Source organism: Gossypium hirsutum, chromosome A13, assembly GCF_007990345.1.
Source record: "Gossypium hirsutum isolate 1008001.06 chromosome A13, Gossypium_hirsutum_v2.1, whole genome shotgun sequence".
In the NCBI taxonomy this organism is placed as follows: Eukaryota; Viridiplantae; Streptophyta; class Magnoliopsida; order Malvales; family Malvaceae; genus Gossypium; species Gossypium hirsutum.
This window is the reverse complement of record NC_053436.1, coordinates 10,429,837-10,449,141: the sequence shown is the minus strand read 5'-3', so window position 1 is coordinate 10,449,141 and position 19,305 is coordinate 10,429,837. Positions and strand designations below refer to the sequence as shown.

General features: G+C 32.6%; 2 protein-coding genes across 7 annotated transcripts; one reads left to right on the top strand and one right to left on the bottom strand.

Annotated features, from left to right (window-relative positions):
* The first annotated feature begins 846 nt into the window (after positions 1-846).
* LOC107932397 (GDT1-like protein 4) lies at positions 847-13,431 on the top strand. 6 transcript variants are annotated; one of them, XM_016864374.2, is made up of 13 exons: positions 872-1,173; positions 1,274-1,342; positions 3,144-3,203; positions 3,312-3,359; positions 4,047-4,135; positions 5,086-5,122; positions 5,220-5,267; positions 5,813-5,881; positions 5,963-6,007; positions 6,105-6,166; positions 6,358-6,430; positions 6,538-6,619; positions 13,031-13,045. In XM_016864374.2, the coding sequence occupies exons 1-12, from the start codon at positions 1,156-1,158 to the stop codon at positions 6,604-6,606; spliced, it is 687 nt and encodes a 228-aa protein (XP_016719863.1). In that variant the 5' UTR covers positions 872-1,155; the 3' UTR covers positions 6,607-6,619; positions 13,031-13,045. The 6 variants fall into 6 exon arrangements, with proteins under 6 accessions (XP_016719860.1, XP_016719863.1, XP_016719862.1 ...); XM_016864373.2 differs by lacking the exon at positions 13,031-13,045 and adding an exon at positions 7,010-7,212; XM_016864371.2 differs by lacking the exon at positions 13,031-13,045 and having other exon boundaries at positions 847-1,173; positions 6,538-7,005.
* On the bottom strand, positions 7,795-10,815 carry LOC107932398 (uncharacterized). Its single transcript, XM_016864375.2, has 3 exons — positions 10,391-10,815; positions 8,890-8,952; positions 7,795-8,201 (listed from the first exon to the last, which is right to left on the bottom strand). The coding sequence occupies exons 1-3, from the start codon at positions 10,522-10,524 to the stop codon at positions 8,024-8,026; spliced, it is 375 nt and encodes a 124-aa protein (XP_016719864.1). The 5' UTR covers positions 10,525-10,815; the 3' UTR covers positions 7,795-8,023.
* Positions 13,432-19,305: the final 5,874 nt, after the last annotated feature.

Genomic DNA, 19,305 nt, shown 5'->3' with positions numbered 1-19,305 from the left:
GAGAGATTTGGAGGAGAAAAGGCTGTGAAAGAAGAACAAATTTTCTTCTCTTTTGCTCAACAATGGCGGACCAAAGGTGGTGTTAAGTGTATTATTTTAGCAATTTAAAATATCTGGGTCAAACGTCAAAGCTTTTTTGGTACATGTGGTTAATATTTATTTTTGATGACTAAAATGATTTTAATAGCTTACAGGTCATCTCACCACCACAGACAATCTTAAACATTAATATTTAATCATAATTATACCTCAATTGTCATTTATATTTTTATTTAATTGAATTCGAAACTTTAAAAACATCTACAAATTGCTTTTCAATGGTCTCTCAATTGTCCAAAAAGAACTAATAAAATTGAATTTATTATCTAGGATGAAGTTACCGAAAAAACTCTCGTATAGTTAATCGGAAAATTTAGAGCGTTACAATACTCGTGGTGGGTGCTCAATCTACTGCACTCCACAACACCCAACCTTTATAGGGTTTGTTCTCATTAATCCTTCAAATCGTCTAAGCCAAGTGGTTCGATAGGGGAGGGGGAAATAGTGGCAGTAGTAGCGGGAGAAGTGGAGGAAAATGTAAACTTTTTAATAACTTATATGTATATTTAAAAAATATTATAATTTTTTTGAAAATATTTATATACATTTTATATTTTTAAAATTTTTTAAAATTAAGATTAAATTAAAATAATTTGTAAAATTAAAGTTAAAATTTTAAAATTATGATGAAATTAAAACAATAATAAATATTTAAAGCTAAATTTATTATTATATTATTATTTTTAACTGCGAGCCCCACTATTCGTCACGCTCTTAAGGGAAATGGACAGAAAAAAATAAAAAAAAAATAAAGGAGTGACCAAAACAGAAAGTGGAGCATAATTGCTGATCTGCAGTGTAATTTACCAAACTTTTAATGGGCAAAAGCTTCCCCTATGCTTGCCATAGAACTCCCCTTAAGCAGTAGTTTAGTGGTCTCTTTCTCTGGGCAGCTAATTCGGTGATCCCAAAGATTCAGCCCGAGTCATAAACTCGGAGCTCGAACTCAATCACAGAGAGAGAAAGAGAGTCGATTTCCTTTTCACAAAACAATTAAAAGAAGAAATCTTTTATTTTCTGTGAATTTCTCTTTCGGCACTCTCTGCAACTGCAATCATGACCTCAATTGTGCAAGTAATTTTCTTTTATTGTTCAAATTGAAGAATCGACTATGGCTTTCTTTTTAATTTTGATTTGCGACAATTAATCATCGTTCTTTTTTTCTTTTGAAAAGGGCTTTTCCAAGTCTTTGGCCATGACTGTGCTATCGGAGATCGGCGACAAGACGTTCTTTGCTGCCGCGGTTAGTCAAATCTTATATTTTGAGTTTCTTCTTTGGTTGGTTAATCATTTATTAAATTGGTGTTTCACTAATATGTATTGAATATGGTTCTGAAAAGGACTTGAAACTAAAACTGAGTTGTTCATGTTGTCAATAATGAACAGTCAACTTCCTTTTACAACCTTTTGTATTGTTTTAATATTGTTGCTCTTTCCTTTTTCTTCTTCTTCTTCTTTTTTTTTTTTTTCAATTTATCATGTTCTAAGTATTTTATTCTCCTTTGTGCGTGTAAAACAAAGCAAGAGGCTAAAATAACCTGCTTATCAGACATTTGATTGGATTATAAAGTTTTGAAGGACTGCTCACTCCTAAAAGGAATAGGAATGTTGCGGGTTTAAATTGCTTAAAAATTGATTGCGAATGAGTTCTGAATGGAAAAAGAAAACCAGTTGCTTCATTAGGTGCATTCCAGATCGATCACGTGGACATGAATAAATTCACCTTTGTTTAATATTGCACTATTTCTTGGTATTAGTTTCCTCACAAAGTTTACTTGGCCGGTTAGTATCTGTTGGCTTCCAATGAGTTACCCCAGAAGTCACCTGTGCAAGCTAAATCCATCCTTAGAAAAAAAATAAGGTGCCAATTTACTCTTTTCGTTGGCTAGTATCTTTTAAATGCGGAAACTTTAAACAATCATTGTTTGTCAAACCTTATGTGGCCGGTTAGTAGCTGTTTGTTTCACATGAGTTACCCCAGAAGTCACCTGTGCCAGCTAAATCCATCCTTAGAAAAAAATAAGGTGCCAATTTACTCTTTCGTTGGCTAGTATCTTTGAAATGCGGAAACTTTAACAAATGTGGCTGGTTAAGTATCTGTTTATTTCACATGAGTTACTCCCGAAGTCACCTGTGCCAGTTAAATCCATCCTTCAACAACACAGTCTTTGTATTTCTTGTTATCTCTTAAGAGGATTAATTTCAAAAGCCCCCTCTCTCTGGGATTTCCTCATATGTAGGAAAAAGAAAGAATCAGATTACAGACCTTTAAAGTAATATATTTCCTTTTCATCCATGTAAACTGTAACTTTTCAGGTTACCCACACTCTGAATTGTTATCCATTGGCCAGCGTGAGAATGAAATATTTGTATTCACTCAAGGGAATGAACTGTTCTAAGAGACAATAGTAATGATAGCTGAATATTTTGTAGTAAAATGTTTTTCTTCTGTAAGTGTTGAATTTCTGGTTTTTAGTAATCAAGTGGTTTTACTGGAATTAACTTGTGCATAAATTTCTTAAACGCAGTACATCATCATTTTCATTCATGAGGTTAATAATTTTAATGTTTGTTCGTTTAGTTTTTCTTTGGTGATAATATGCATATTTATCACAGTGACACGAAGCTGCCGTTTTAACCTAAGCAAGCCTTATTTATGAATGAAGAAATGGAGCGTAGATTGTTTAGAGTACTAAAAACTTGGAACATGGCTTTAAGCTTAGAAAAACTAATGTCTTTTTCTGGTTCTTGGAGAGGGTAGGTATTTAGTTCCAAACTTCCAACGCATGATGGATAAGAGTATTAACTTTGTCACTGATACAGGTTTTATTTAGAGACGAATATGATATATACTTAAATGTCAGAAAGCACTTCCTACGTTTCGCATCTTTAATTGTGTTATACTGATTTCCATGTTTTCACTTGAATATTGTATTAAATCCTGCAGTATTGTGCTTGGCCCAAAATCACAAAATTTACTGCATTTTATCCTGAAATAGCTCGATCATTGAATTTTTAAAATCACGTATTTTATTTGTTTCAAGATCTTGGCAATGCGCCATCCCAGGAAACTTGTCTTGTTAGGATGCCTGGCAGCTTTAATTGTAAGTGTTTTTCTCTTTCCCTTTCTCCATGCATCATTTTCATTCAGATTCACTCTGTTAACTTTTATTTAATTGAGCATCAAGTTATTTGAAACGTTTTATCTGTAGGTGATGACTATTCTTTCTGCTGTTGTTGGCTGGGCTGCTCCAAATCTTGTAAGTGGTTTGGTTGCTGTTTGAGAAAGGCTTCTTTTACCTGTGGATCAATTTTAATTTCTTTTAAAGGACCTGAACAACCACATTAAAGGCCTTTTTTTGAACAACTCCTAGCAATATTTAGTGAACTAAGTAATTCTTGGTCATTTTTGCCTGGAAAATATGAATATCTGTGTTAGGATGAGAACTGAATTGAAGTCAATTTGATTGATCCCTGTTCTCTAAAGTTACAGGTTACAAAATGCACTGGATGTACTTCAGTGTGGCTATAGGTTTACCCACTTAAAGCTATATGCTATATTTAATATTGGGGCTTCTGCTATTGGTGATAAAATATTGTCCTCCAAACTTAGATCTCAATCTCTTGTGGAACTATAATCTTAGAGTGTTCTTTACAAACATGGATTAAATCTTTTCAGATGTAAATTATGTTTGAACAGTTGGATACAAAGTGAAGCATGTAATAGCCACGCATTCTGTAGTTCTATCAGTAACTGTGGTACTGTTGAACTCTAGTGTGTAAAAGTGTGGTGTCCTTCATTATGAACTATACAACAAACCTTAGTCTGCTTGGGTGGTTAATTTAATCAAATTTAATTATGTACCATGCACTCCTTTACATATAACAATAATGAACTTGTAGGGGAAATGCTCTCATTCTCTTCTTGTATTTTTTTTATTATGCAGATCTCTAGGAAATGGACACATCACATTACGACTCTGCTTTTCTTTGGATTTGGCTTGTGGTCTTTATGGGATGCATTTATGGAGAATGGGTAATGCTTTTTATTACCTCTTTAGACTCTTTCAATAGTCCTATATCATTTTCTTGGGTTTGGCTTCTACAATCAACCCTCTTTATAATAGTCTCATTTATCTACCAAGATGTGGCTGTTATAATATAACAACATTTGGATGTTACAGCGGGATATTTGTTGTAAACCTATTTTTTTCACCTTATAGAAAATAAAAATATATTTGAGTTGCAATTTGCAGTTTGCAGTTTTTAATTATATTTATATTTTATTTAATAAAATAAATGAAACAATTTAAACACCAACAATTATATTTATATTTTATTAATAAACTATTTAAAGAAGTTTTTAATGGAAATTTGTTTGGCAGATTCCATTCTATTGGTGGCAATATAATGCTTATATTGGTGAAGAATTCATTAGTTAATCATGAGTTACTAAGTTAAGTAATCAATTTATAAGTTTATGATGTTTCAGATTCATAATAGAGTACTTAATTAGAGAACTTAATGGTTACTGAATTGATATATTTAATTCTACTTATTAAATATTATTTTTATTTAATGAAATATGATTATTATATTTTTATGTGAAATTTAAACATTTTATTAAAATAATATCGTAACTAAGATAATTTTTATTTAAATAAAATATAATTAATAGGTTTGCTTATATGAAATAGCTATAACTTTACTTAAAGTTTGAAACAATAAGCTGATGTAGAGAACTAATTAATAAAAAATATACTTCATAATTATGGCTGTTGCTGTTCTTAGTGAAAAGCTGTTATAGAGGATTAAAATAAAACATAAAAAATTGATTCTGTTAGAAACTTGACTCTTATAATGAAATGCTGTTATAAAGGGTGGTTGTCATAAAGATGGCTGACTGAATTTGTCATTGGTCATTAGGTAAAACTTTGTTTTACCGTAAGTTAATCATGTTATGATTTGACTATATTTCTGTAATAGGGAGGCTGAAGAATTGGCTGAAGTTGAAGCAAAACTGGTTGGTTATTTTAATGAATTTTCTGATGTTTAAGTAGAATTTTCCCTTTTTGGCGAAAAATGAAATTATTTAAATGTTACTTTACTGGTCTGACTAGGATGCTGACTGGAAGGCAAACCCAGGAACAGTCAAGGGGGGCAATAAGGTACAGAAACAACAGTATATTTCTCAAAAGGGAAAAGTGTTATATACCGACAACATGTTTTCTTTCAATGTTGAACTTATTTGATTAGAACTTTAATGCTCTGTTTGGGAAAATGGATTTCGAAATTTGGATTTGTATTTCTTTTATTATATAAATGGTAAGAATGGGATGCATATATTTTGAGCAAATTAGTTGAGATTCAATACAATATATGTTAGAGAAGGATAAAACATGGATTTGTCAAATCCAAAAATATTTTAAGAATTTCAAATTCATTACTAGATAAGCATCTAACAAATCCATGGATTTGAGAAATCATGAATGTTACATTTCTCAATAGTTTACTACTCAATTTACACTATTTCTGAAATCCAAATTCAAATTGTAAAATCTTAGCTCCCAAGCCCTACCTAAGGGGGGAATTAGATAAAATTGTATAGGAGCTTATTTAGGATATTTGGAAAAGGAAAGGGCTTTTTAGTATTTAGCCTTTTTAGTAACATTTTAAGATTATGAAGACATTTAACTGTTCCCTATGCTATCAGGCTGATGATGATTCAAAAAAGGAGAGGCAGCCATTTCTTACACAGTTCTTCTCTCCCATATTTCTGAAGGTCATAAGTTATATAATCTATTTAGTTGAATCTTGATAAGCTTGCATTTTGTCAAATAATATGAAAGTGCCTATTCTACAGGCATTTTCCATCACATTCTTCGGTGAATGGGGCGACAAGAGCCAGGTAAACTTTATAACATGAATGTCATATTTCTGTCTTTTCTTTAACAGGACTATTGCATGTTTATCATGTTGGACTGAGTATTTCACCGTCTTTTCAGCTTGCTACTATTGGTTTGGCTGCAGATGAGAATCCATTCGGTGTGGTTCTTGGTGGAATTTTGTAAGTTCTACTACCATTAGAGATATCTATACATATTTACTGAAGCATCGCTATTTCCTTCATATTTTGAAACCACTCCGTATGTATACAATGCTGTTTCCATTTTATATGTTTATATATCTTCATTCTGTATATGCCTGCTCTGATTAGTGATTAGTAAGGTTTCATCATTTTTTTTCCCTTTTTCTCAGGGGACAAGCAGTGTGCAGCACTGCTGCTGTACTAGGAGGAAAGAGTCTGGCATCTCAGATATCTGAGAAAATTGTAATCCAGATCCATACTTTTCCTTTTTATCCTTATGCGACAGTTATGGTTTGCATTTAATTTGGTGAGCAACTAGTAAAACCAAGTTTATATCTATTTTGATGCAGGTTGCACTCTCGGGTGGAGTTCTTTTCATTGTTTTTGGAATCCAATCCCTCCTCTCAACAGAGTCTTGACGACTTACTAATGGTTAGTTCTGATTTTTCCATCAAGAAAATTGTTCACTAGGGTTGGGGTACTCCGTTGGGGAGGAGTTGGCACTTAGGGGAATGATTGCTATGAATTCTTTAATGTTTCACATAAACCCGGTGAAGATCCTGAAATCCAAATTGACCCGCTGTTTTGTTATTACATTTATAATTTTTCATACCTGCCTGTCCTCTTCTCAGTCCAGGCACAATGTTGTCTTACACCCATTAGATTGGCATGTGAGGCCGTTGAAATGAATAATTTGTTTTGGAATATGTGTTTTTGCCTGCAGCAAAAGTACTACTGCGCGGTCAAATACATGGACGTGCTGTTGCTTGGTGCTGTATATAGTCTGTAATGGATATTTTTGCTTTCTGTTTATTTAATCAGGGATCACTGTAGAGGGTTCTTTTGGTTGAGTAGAGGTTACAAATTAGTAAAATGGAGTGTCGTGGATAAATGGTGGGGAGGAAGTCGGAACAGACTCTAAAAAACAAGTATGGCGGCAAATAGTTGTGATGAGCTGAGAAAGATTAAAGCAACTTGGTTGTAATTGTGTTAAAAAAGAAAAAAAAAAAAGAAGTTGCACAGAATTTTTAAAGAAATTAAAAATGGAACTTTGCTTTAAATAAATTATTAAAAATGGTTATAATGGATAGTGGAAGAGAGAGAAGTTATTTTAACTTGGATAAAGGAAAGTAAGTTATAATAACGATTACAAGGAAAATTACATCTACTTAAAATATTTTAGTTAGAAAGATTTAGGTTCCGTTTGTAAGTAAAATATTTTTCAGAAAATAATTTTTGGAAAATGATTTATTTTTCTGAAAATGATTTATTTTTTTGGTGTTTGAATGAATCTGTGTAAAATATTTTTTGGTGTTTGGTCGATTTACTGAAAATATTTCATAAAAGCTATTTTAAATTAAACAAATATATATTTAAGAATTTATTATCTTTACATTGTTTAATTGAGGTTATTATATATATATATTAATAAATTTATATTTTAAATTGTTTTTACATATATTGTATTGATTTATTAGATTTATATAATAAGACTGTTTTGTTTGTTTCACTTGAAGACACAAATACGATATAACACACTCATTTGATATGAATATGTTTGGATCATACAGGAATTTTCTATACGCTATCACTCAATTAATTATAACTTGTTTAACAACTATCAATAAAATGTTTGAAAATTTCTTTTCTTGATTACATATAATAAGCTTGAACTTTTTTAAAATGGATGTGAACTCAAGAGGTCAAAATTGAAAATTATGGGTGACGCAATGCACACCTACTACAAAAACCAACCAAATAGCTTTAACCATTGATTTTTTAACACACTTGGACAAGGTTTTGTTACCTAGGGACATAAGGTTCAAAGAGTGTTATCTAAAGATTTGGATCATATTGCACTACATTAGTCGCTCGTTCAAACTCTTCTCTTAGAACTTTAATGCTGAACTTGTCCACCACTCGATTAAGGTCATGAGATACCACAAACGGATCCTCTATGCAGATTAAATGAAAATCATTACCAGTTCTTCTTGTCCAGTCTTTTTCTCCTTTACTGCACAAATGGAGTACTCATAAGACCAGAAAAATAGATATCAATATATATATAGGAACTCATAAGACCAAAACAGTTGAACTCCAACTAATTAATCCTATACGTTTCCATTTGAGAGAAAAACAAAATTATAATAGTAATTATCCCTGTAGAAGAATTTTTCAACATTAACACAACTCGCCTGCTTCCTTATCTAAGCCATTGTTTTTTAATCAAAAACAACAAGAAACAGTGAGTGAAGGCCTTTTGTCCAATGAAATCAAGAGAGAATGAGAACCTGCTTGAAAAGGTGCACTAGCTGAGTCGAAAGAAATAAATTTTGATTATTAGGCTTCTGTTATCTGTGACATGTGGAGACCTTAACTTATGTAAGTGTAAGATGAATTATACAATGAAATCCACCAAATACATAAAGTTAAGCTCTCCAAGAGATAAACAGCATAGGAAGGGACAAGATATGTACTTCAAGGAAAACTAGGAAAGACTTCTGAAATATAACCATATGCATTTAGCTTGTGTCATCAAGTTGAAATTACTTAAGTGCCCCACATCAACAAAAATGGTTCATAGAGTAGAAACACTTTAGATGAAACAGGTCAAATGATGCTAAACATTTTAATAGGATAAGCCATTCAAACAATAACAAGCAGGAGACTAAGATCTTGCAACTGAAGACAGAGTAACACACCTGTTTCTCAAGCTCCTTAGCTCTAGCTTCTGCTTCCTTACATCTTTCTTCAGCAGAACGAAGCTGCACAGTTTCAAATGAAAAATCTCATGTATAAAAAAAAATTGTAACGTGAACATAGTTATTTATTTATGACATGTGAAAAGTAGATAGCCTTTTCCTTGTGAATTATGATCCGTAAATACAATTTTCAAACTGTAGGCAGTGATAGAAAGAATGCAAGTTCCAGAAAGATCAAGATAAGAGAAAGGTGGTAGTGATTTTTTATGGTTTAACAATTAACAAGCATATATATAAAGCTAGTTATCATTCAAATTATATCAAGGAAAGATAAATGAACACAAGCTCAAAACCCCCAAAATAGTTCTCATACTGAGCTTGAGATGATGTTAAGGCTCCGTTTGTCTGGCTAATGTATATATGTCGAGAATATCACAAGTCCTTCATTTTGAATGGATTATTTGAGGTTAGGTTCAGAATATGTTGGATGAGGTTGATTTTGAAACATATATATGGCTGAATGGCATCCTAAAAATGGCAGCTTAAAAAAATGGTGTAAACATTAATTTTCTCTACTTTGAATACAACTAACAAAATTCACAAGCACCCTCATCTATGAACTATTGTACACTGGTTTAATGCTATCTACAATTTTACTATCCATGTAACTGAAAGCAAGCATCCAATATTACTATCAATTAAATTAGGAACACTAATGCTGTCTACAATGATCCAACTGATGAACCTAGAGCAGTCTTTTGAAAAGGTAAAGCAGGGGCTGCTTACGAAGATGAGCGAACAACAAAGTCTTAGCTCTTTCTAACGATGGACTGACATGGACTTTTTGCTAACAAAAACCTTCTAGTAATAATCAACTCGGTAGATTCATTATTTTTCTTCAATTCTATTCTTTAAATGCATTGCTAGACTATCATGATGACTGTAAAATATATAAGTGACCTCACAAGGCAATGTTCTTGATGCCAAAACCTACCTTGAGAAAATCAATATGCAAGAGTTCTTAAGCCAACAAAACTTGTTTTCGAGAAAAGGTCTCAAAATAAAGGATTAGGTTGTTCCTTCTCCATTTAGATAAATCTATGAAGCCTATCCCTTCGTAAACTGTCCCTCTAAGGAAAAAGCACAAAGGAAATACTAGAAACAAAGAAAAAAAGGATATTTGTAATTCACTTCAATTGTATAATTGAAAGGCATAAAATTTTAATCCCAAACCCAGAAAAATATTAAAAATAAAGAAATAAAGAACAACATAAAATTTCAGGCATATGAATCGAAAGAAACTTGTATAACTTCACTTTCATATAAAACCCTCCACTAATTCAGTATAAAGAACAAAAGGGTATTCACCACTAAAATTCTAGGGAATTGCCAAAATTATTGGTTAAAATGTGGACAAGTAAAGAATAAGAAGAAAAAAAAAGAGCTTTAAAGAAGATTATAAAAGATGAAGAACGAAAGAAGTTAGAAGAAGGAAAGTTACTTGGATGAAGACGGAGAGGGAAGATGACGACGGTAGGAAGGAGGAGGAAAGAACCAAGTGAGAGTTGGAAAATGTCTTACAGATATAAAATCGGTAAGACATTTTCCAAAAACGAGCCCAAAATCCCTTCTCATTTTCTCGATTTTCTAAAACATTTTACCAATGTAATTTATTTTCAAGCAAACAAACACTGGAAAACCAGGAAAACATTTTCCAGAAAATGTTTTCCTGGTAAACAAATGGATCCTTAAGTGCAAATACATTGTTTGTTCAATAAAAAAATAAGGAGAAAGCATTTGTATTCTAAAAAAAAAAGGGTTAAGAAGTTCATCATCTCTATTTAAGCTTCCGAGTCATACTCTCTAACACATTCCAAAAGTGGAACAACCTAAGAATCTTGCCAACCTTGCCATGTGTGCAAGTGAGTTTGATTCATAGCAAGTGATATGTGAGCAAGTGTACTTTCTTTGGTGAAAAGTGTGCCACACAATAAAGAAAGAACATAAAATCACAATTAAAAGTGATTATTTGAGCAAATAAATAACAACAAAAACCAATTCATGGAACGTAGCATGATTTTGTTTGATTTATTTTTTAATAATAAATAAACAAAATATATAGATCAATCTAATTTTACAAAAATAAATCATAAATACTATTTAGTCTAATGTCATAGAAATGTTTGAATCGAATTTAACCGTAGCTGGATACAAAGCTAGCGAGAAGTGCAACTAGCTAAAATTATATAAACTTTATCAAAATTAGAACTTTGTTTCAAAATCAAAATAAAGTGTAAAATTATATAAACGATGTGAACGTCGAACTTTTCTCACAAACAATAGTGAAATAATTCTCTTCGCAATTCAGCTCTTTATACATATACACATACATATGTATACACATTTCTAATCATGGGTTAATATAAACCATTGTTTAGCTATGTGAAATTGTGGAGTATTAAGTATATCTCTATAGTGATGTAAGAATTTTATCATCTAGCAAGATACAACCCACAAGGTAGAATGAATATTAGTCGAAGTGATATGCAATAATTTGGTGTAATAGATTAAACTAGTTTTCACACTTAAGGAGCCTGAATACAAGCATTTTCATTACATTTTAGTTAAGTTTCTTTAGTTTTACTTACATTCAATTAAATGTGCAAATTGAATCTTTTATTGATCTTAAGGGTCGAATGAGCCCTAAGAAAAAGCTGCATACTTTGCAAGCGTACAAGAGACCATTAGAAGACATTTTAGGTTGATATTGGATGCTATGTTGCAACACGGGAGGTCTGATGTCGCAACATAGGGAACAAAATGAAGAAAACTTAAGTCTGCCTTCAATATTGCGACATACCCTTGCAGATGGCTACAGAAGAGCATACTAGTTGCTATGTCGCGACACAGGTCCTGGTGTGTCGAGACATCGACTCTAGGACATCGACTTTGGGGTGGAAACTAAGTAGGAAGTAGGGGCGTTTTGGTCCGCACAATTGAACATAAAGCTAGGGAATGTCAACTGACTTAGGGTTAAGGACAACGACCACTAAAAGGCTATAAATAGGCTCTTTTGGCAAATGTTAAGGGCCTCATTCCTTTAACCTAAATTCTCTTTGTAAAATTTAGTTTAGTTTTCTTTCGTTTTTAGGTTTTAGATTTGTTTCATTTGTTCTTGTTGATTTCAAGAGATCTGAATTGTGGAAGCATTCAAGCTCTGTGGATACGCAATTAATATCAATACAATCAGGTTCTTTCATTTACTTTATCTTGTCAATTTAATTAGCATGCTTTCTCTTTATATCAATTTCATATTGTCTATAAAAGCCATTAGGAACTAATCCCTCTATGGGGGATTAATGAGTAGATGGATCAACTGTTTAGGGAAGGAAGAATGTGAAACAAACTGTAGGCTTGACAACCTGGGAAAGTCATCAAGGTGGGAATTAACTCAAAATTGGTATTACCTATTCGTGAACACCTTTACCCTAAACCAGCATGGACTATGAGGTCAGAAGATAAGTAGTTCTTGTTGAATCGTTATGTTAGTGGAAGATCAGAAGATCCTGTTAGGGTATCGACTAGTTGATTGACGAGGAGCTCGAAACAACAATTGATGGAGATTACCAGAACAAGCTAATCACCTATAATCAAGATTTGATTTATTCTCCCTTTCTATCTCTTGAAGTCTATTTCCTTTATGTTATTTTGTCTTTATTATTATAAAAACCCTAAAAATCCTTTATTTATGTTCATTTGTAATATAGTTTACTTAAAGTAACAATTAGATCTATTGGCGTTTAGGTTAGAATTAATTTCGTACTAGCCTCCCTTGGTATGATCTTCAGAATACTTACTAAGTGTTTCACTGTAAACAAACTATATTACAACCTGACCCGTATACTTGCGGAAAACCACCTCAAATATAATATATTTTGTAGTAGTATTCATACTCTGGACGTTAGTACGTCCGGAGGCGATCAAGTTCTTGGTGCCATTGCCAAGGAGTCAATGTTACTAAGTTGATTTTAATTTTTTTAATAGAATAATTAGGAACATTTTTGAACTATAGATACAATTTGTATTTTTAATTTTATTAATCTAGTTAACTGACTTCTTTATTTCTCTTTGTCAATTTCAGTATATGCCTCAGAGGAGAGGAACACCTATTTAGTCAGTCTTTGATCCATAAAGATAATCTTACAAAATCATTCAAACATGGATGAAACAGACTATATATGGTTTAATGATGAGATGTTCTTGGATGACGATGTATACGAGGAGGGAGCATATGAAGAATGAGAGATCATGAAGAATAAAAAAACTGTTCATGATCGAGATGAGCCAACGAGGGAACGAAACATCAATGTACCAGTGGAGTGATAATCGAGGTGCTGATATAGTCAAACATCCACAAGCGTTTACTTGTAACATCCCAAATTAGGGTCTAGTCGGAACAATAGTTTCGAGACTACAAATCTGAAGTAGAAATAATTATTTTATGATTATTTGATGATCCATGATATGAATGCATGTTTGTGTGAAATTTTATGCCTAAAGTGTCCAATTTGAAGTTAGGGACTAAATTGAATAAGTTGCAAAACTTGAGTTCTAGAAGCTTTAAGCATGAAATTGCTATGGGTTATTAATTAGAGTTCCTTAAATAGAAATTTGACCAAGTTCTAAAATTTTGGACAAAAAAGGACTTGAATAAGAAAAATTTGAAAGAAAAGCCTTAAGAGCATTTTGGTCATTTGGTTAATAAAAGAATAAAAATGGAAAAATCAAGCAAAATTTTCTCATCTTCTCTATGCCATAGCTGAAATTTCCATGCTCACCAGAGCTAGGTTTCTTCAATTTTTAAGCTCAATATTAAGTGCATCCTAGCCTCGTTTTTAATGTTCTTTACATTTTTGAAGTTGTCATCAACCGATCTAGCTATTTCTACCATTATTTTGACCTAGGGTTCATGTTCAAAAACATACCCATGTGTGACATGCATGTATTTTGATGTTTAATGGAGGATTATGAAAGTTTGATGTGTGTTTAACATCTTTTACTAAGTGATTTTTGATGGAAATGCATGAAAAAGACCTATTTGTAAAAATGGTAAAATGGGTAGTAAATATGTGAAATAAAGAAAAAATGTAGGTTGCTAGGAGTAGGAATATGAATCGGCTAGGCTTGGGTAATAAAAAAAATGCATGCATTTCATTTTACGAGCCTAAGAACCAATTTGTAAATAAGTAAAATGTTTGGGGTAAAAAGGTAATTTTACCAAAGTATGTGTTATGGGTCGATTCGAACAATTTTTGTATTAAATAAGTTAAATTGGCATTATAGATCAAGAAAAACGTGATTCAGGTCTTGATCGTGGGAAAAACAAGATTTACAAAGAATAGACTCGTTTTTATCATTTTGTACCAAGGTAAGTTCATATACAAATAATGTGATGTCATGTTGTATTTTTGATGCTTGAATATTATGTTAATTCAAATTCTTTAATGCTATTTTTAATGCTATTATGAGTTATGCTTTGATTGCTCCATGAGTAAGTGGTTTGGTATTATGGACATTGAGACCGACATTACGAGCAAGCTTGATAGAGATGAGATATCGAAAAATCGCGTTTGAACCTTAGGAATGTTTAGGATACAAGTGACATGTCACTAGGAACTATATGATTTATGAGCTCATGAGATATGTGATATATGTTTATGTGGTTTCGGGTGTTGGTCTTGCATGTCCTACCGGTGGCTGGGTAGTCTGGCATGTGTTGCGAATACCTGACAGCTTGTGTGAACAGCCCGTGTAGCTACGCCCTGACCGACAGCTTGTGTGAGCAGACCTGTGAGTAGCTCGTGAATGAGCTTTTGTAATGGACTAAATTCAAAGTTATCGGAATAGTGGTTTCTAACCAAAAATCCGATTTAAAGAGAAATTATTTTAAAAAATTATTGCATGAATATTAATATAATAGAAAATTGTATGAAAATATCGATAGAAAAATTTTACCAATTTAGAGGTTAGTTAGAAAAAAAATTATTGAAGAATTTGGGTAAAAACAAGATATCGAGATGTCGGTCTCATAAAACCGAGTCGGAAATATTTTTATAAATACTTACGAAATGTTAGTGATGTGGTATTAAAATTTCGTTAGAAAATTTTAATGTTTGGGTAGTCAATTAAATGAAAAGAACTAAATTGGAAAAGATGTAAAAGTTGCTAGAATGATTAAATACCTTAAGTATCTAATGAGAAAGGATTTAATAGGAAATTAGACCCAAAATTTAATTGGGCTGGACCGTACGGGCGTGAAATCAGCAGGAAAATTGATGATTTAAGGGCAAAATTGGAATATTGCATAATTAACTAAATAAAGATAGGACTAAATAGGAAATATCTAGATTTCTCTTCATTTTTCTTCATTCTCATCAGCCAAAATTCCATAGGAGGGGTTCTTTAAGCTGGTATTTCATAATTTTTGCACCAAGTGAGTTAATGCTCGCCTATTTCTTGCAATTTTTGTGTTTCTAAGACTTTTACAACTAGGTCCTACTATTAAATTCATTAGTTTTTGATTTCATGGATGAAATTGAAAGTCACCATGGTTGAGTGCTGTAAGTTTATGATGAAATAGAATGAAATTGAAACTTTAATTTGTTTATGAGATGATTTTATTAGGTAATTTCAATAGAAATTGATTTTTAAGACGTAATTATGAAAATGTTTGGAATTAAAGTCTATTGCTGAAATTCTGATTGCTAAAGGTTATAAAGTAGTTTAAAGTGATAGAATAAAGTGTTAATTGAGGAAAATCAGCTCAATTGAAAGGCTAATTGAGTAGGGACTAAATTATTATTTATTAAAAGCTTAGGGGAAAAATGATAATAAACAGCTTGCACTAAAACAGTTTTGGACAGCAGCAGTAGACTAACTTTGAAAAATCACCATAAATTGTAGAAATCGAATTAGAAGATGAAAAAAAATCAAATTAAAGCTTATTGAGTCTAGTATCTTATAGAAGAAACAGTGTAAGAAATGAATTTGTAAATCATGAGATATAATAAATTTTGTGAGACAAGGTCAGAATGAATTCGGGTTCCCCTGTTCTGACTTTGAAAAATCATAAAAAAATTGAAGAAAAATAATGGGTTGAAATTTATATGTTTAGAATCCTGAATGAGTCTATTTTCAAGAAAAACTAATGGGAACATCATCCTAGTCCTTTATGAAGAGATAATTAATTTTCAGTGAAGAAGGGTCAGAACTGTGAGACAGCATAATAGGGGTAACTTTAAAGAATAAACTGAACTTATTGGCTAAACCAAAAATACTGAAAATTTTATGGTAAGAAGATATGTGAGTCTAGTTTCAGGGAAAATTAGCGGATCCTAATTTGAAGTTCTGTAGATCAAGATACAAATAATTTAGTGACTATGACTCAAGTAGACAGCTTTGAATGAACTATAAATAATAATGAAATTATAGAGAATGTTGCATATGAACATGAAATGTATTAAATTGATAATTAAATTTATTTATTTACATCCAGAAGATTCAAATACGAAGCTAGACCGAGGAAAGGAAAAAGTTCGGGATTAGTAGATTTTTGTATACGAACAAGTATCGAGGTAAGTTCGTGTAACTTGAATTATATTCTTAAATGCTTAAAATGTATATTATTGATGTGAATATGATTTGAATGTTCATTGTATGAAAATTGATGAAACATTGATATATTTGATAAAAGGGGAAGAAATCCCGGTTGAATGAATGGAAAATTCGATGGATCTCTGAAAAGGAATTGATGGTAAAAAGGATCTAGCCCGGACGGGTGATCCTATCTCGATATAGCCCTCTCGAAGAATATGTGTAAAATGGATTTAGCCCGGACGGGTAATCCGAACTAGGGTCTGAATTTAGCCTGGACTGGTAATTTAGATCTAATCTCATTAGAGTAATTGTCGTTCTAAGGGATTTAGCCTGGACTGGTAATCCCAACAATACTCTATGAGTTATATTACAGGGGATTTACCCTGGATTGGTAATCCCGCTGTAAGGATGAGGTTCGTGGGAGTGTGCTCTCCGAAATGGAAATGTGCGCACATGAATTTGAATTGACAGACCCGGAAATGTACACTAAAAGTGTACCTCTGAAAATCCATCGAAATTTTGAGAAATTCAACAGGATAAATATGGAAAAATAACAAGGGAATGGAAATCATGGTATTGATTAGCTCATCAATCATGGTGTATATTATTGATACATGGAAATTATTGGACTAACTTGAATGTTGAGTTTGTGCATGTTAGGGTAATAATGCATTGAATGGATATTTGAATGTTTATTGCATTGTATGAAAATATTAGGTAAGTATAATTCTTGTTACATTGGCTTACTAAACACAAAGTGCTTATCCTGTTTCCTTTTCCCCTGTTTTGTAGTGTTAAGAGCTTGGAGGTCGGATTCGGTCGGAGACACATCACACTATCAACCTCAAGATTTCGATATATAAAGAAACTTTATTTTGGAAATCAATGGCATGTATAAGCTAATAAAGTAAATGTTAATAAGAAATGAATGTAAGGTCAGCCATTGGTATGGCTAACAAATCTTGGTTTTGGTATGTGATGAGGTTATCTTATAAAAATGCATGAATATATCTTGAAAATATGTTGAATTGGATTGGTTGATGTGGATTGGTCTTGGTTTAAAATTTGCAGGGAAGGTTAGATATCTATAAAGGGGCTATATTGAGTAAAAAAATAATAATAATTCGTAAACTCCGGTAATGCCTTGTACCCTATTCCGGAAACAAATACAGGTAGGGGGTATTACATTTGTTGGTATCAGAGCTATGGTTTAGCCAGTTCTAGGATCGATGTAGCAAATACGGATTAGCTATACATGCTATTTAAATTATTATTGATAGTGTGATATCTCCTGACCATTTAAAATGTGTTTTTCTTATAGTAATGTCATCCGACTGAGCTCAATCCGAGGAAGTTGGGAGTCATGCTCCGGCTTCAGTACAAAGAGAAAAAACTAGCAGTAGAAGAACTAACCCTATAGTGCAGCAAGTTCAAGCTCCCCCTCCTGCTCCTCCACCAGTTCCCGAGATCCCACAAGGTACAGGTATTGAATCTGTTAGAAAAGAGAAAGCTCCAGTAGATAAAATTTGAAAATATGGGGCCGAAGAATTCTGAGCAGCAGTTGATGATGATTTCGATCGGGCTGAATTCTGGTTAGAGAATACTACTCGGGTTTTAGAGGAATTATCTTGCACACCAGAAGAATGTCTAAAATGTATCGTCTCAATGCTAAAAGACACAGCTTATCATTGGTGGAATTCTAAAGCTTCAGTTGTTCCGAAAGAAGGAATAATATAAGGGACAATTTTCACATGTACGAATGAATTTAATTTGAACAAAATTTTATGGCCCGACTTTGTACGTTTATTGGTGTTTAAGTCCGGTAATACCTCGTATCCTGTCCCGGCGTCAGACACAGGTAAGGGGTGTTACATTATTGGTAATTCGTATGAGGCACTTGAAGAAGATCATGACATGCGTAAATGTTCAGATGAGCCTCTATGTGATTCGTATAGAATGCCTTCATGTGAAACCACTAGGACGACCAACTCTGAGGTATTATCAAACATGTTAGATATGATGGCGCAAATGATTAAAATAATGCAAGAAATATCCGAAGCGTTGCCTTCCAGGAAAGAGGACATGTCTGAGGCTTGCAACTTGGATCAAAAGAACCCTTGTATTATCGATGACCATGATGAGAATTATGGTGAGATTCAACCTGAGCTTGTAACTGAAGACCTTGAGGAGGAGTTGGACATAGTTGAAATGGTCTCTGATCCAACTGACATAGTAACATATATAACTGTAAAAGTAGAAGTGATAGATGAACTAACCATTAACATGGAGCTTAAACCGATAGTGAATGGAAGTGTATAAGAGCCAATACACTTTCTGGCCATCGTAGAGAAGGTACCAACCGAAGAAGTTGGGTAGTATCATTCATTCTCATTCGACAACGGCGAGAAAGCTCGAGTGACCAAAACTTCATGCGACATGGAGAGAAGGAAGCTTGAGGCAATTATACCTTAGAAAATGGTTTGGGGTTGGCTTGGATTTGGTACTAAGTGGCTCGTAATGTAGATGTCACGTCAGTAAAAAAATATGGCAACATCATTAGAAGCAACAAAATGGGCTGGTTCATATACATCGACAGAGGAACAAACAACGGATTAAAATGTTGGAAACCAGCTAGAAGTTCTTCTATGGTGGCGACATGGATCGTCCTGGTTTTTGAAGAACTTTTATTCCTTATTTTAAATTTTGTTTTGTTTTTATTTTTTATTTTTATTATTCACTTATTTTATTTTATTAATCTTA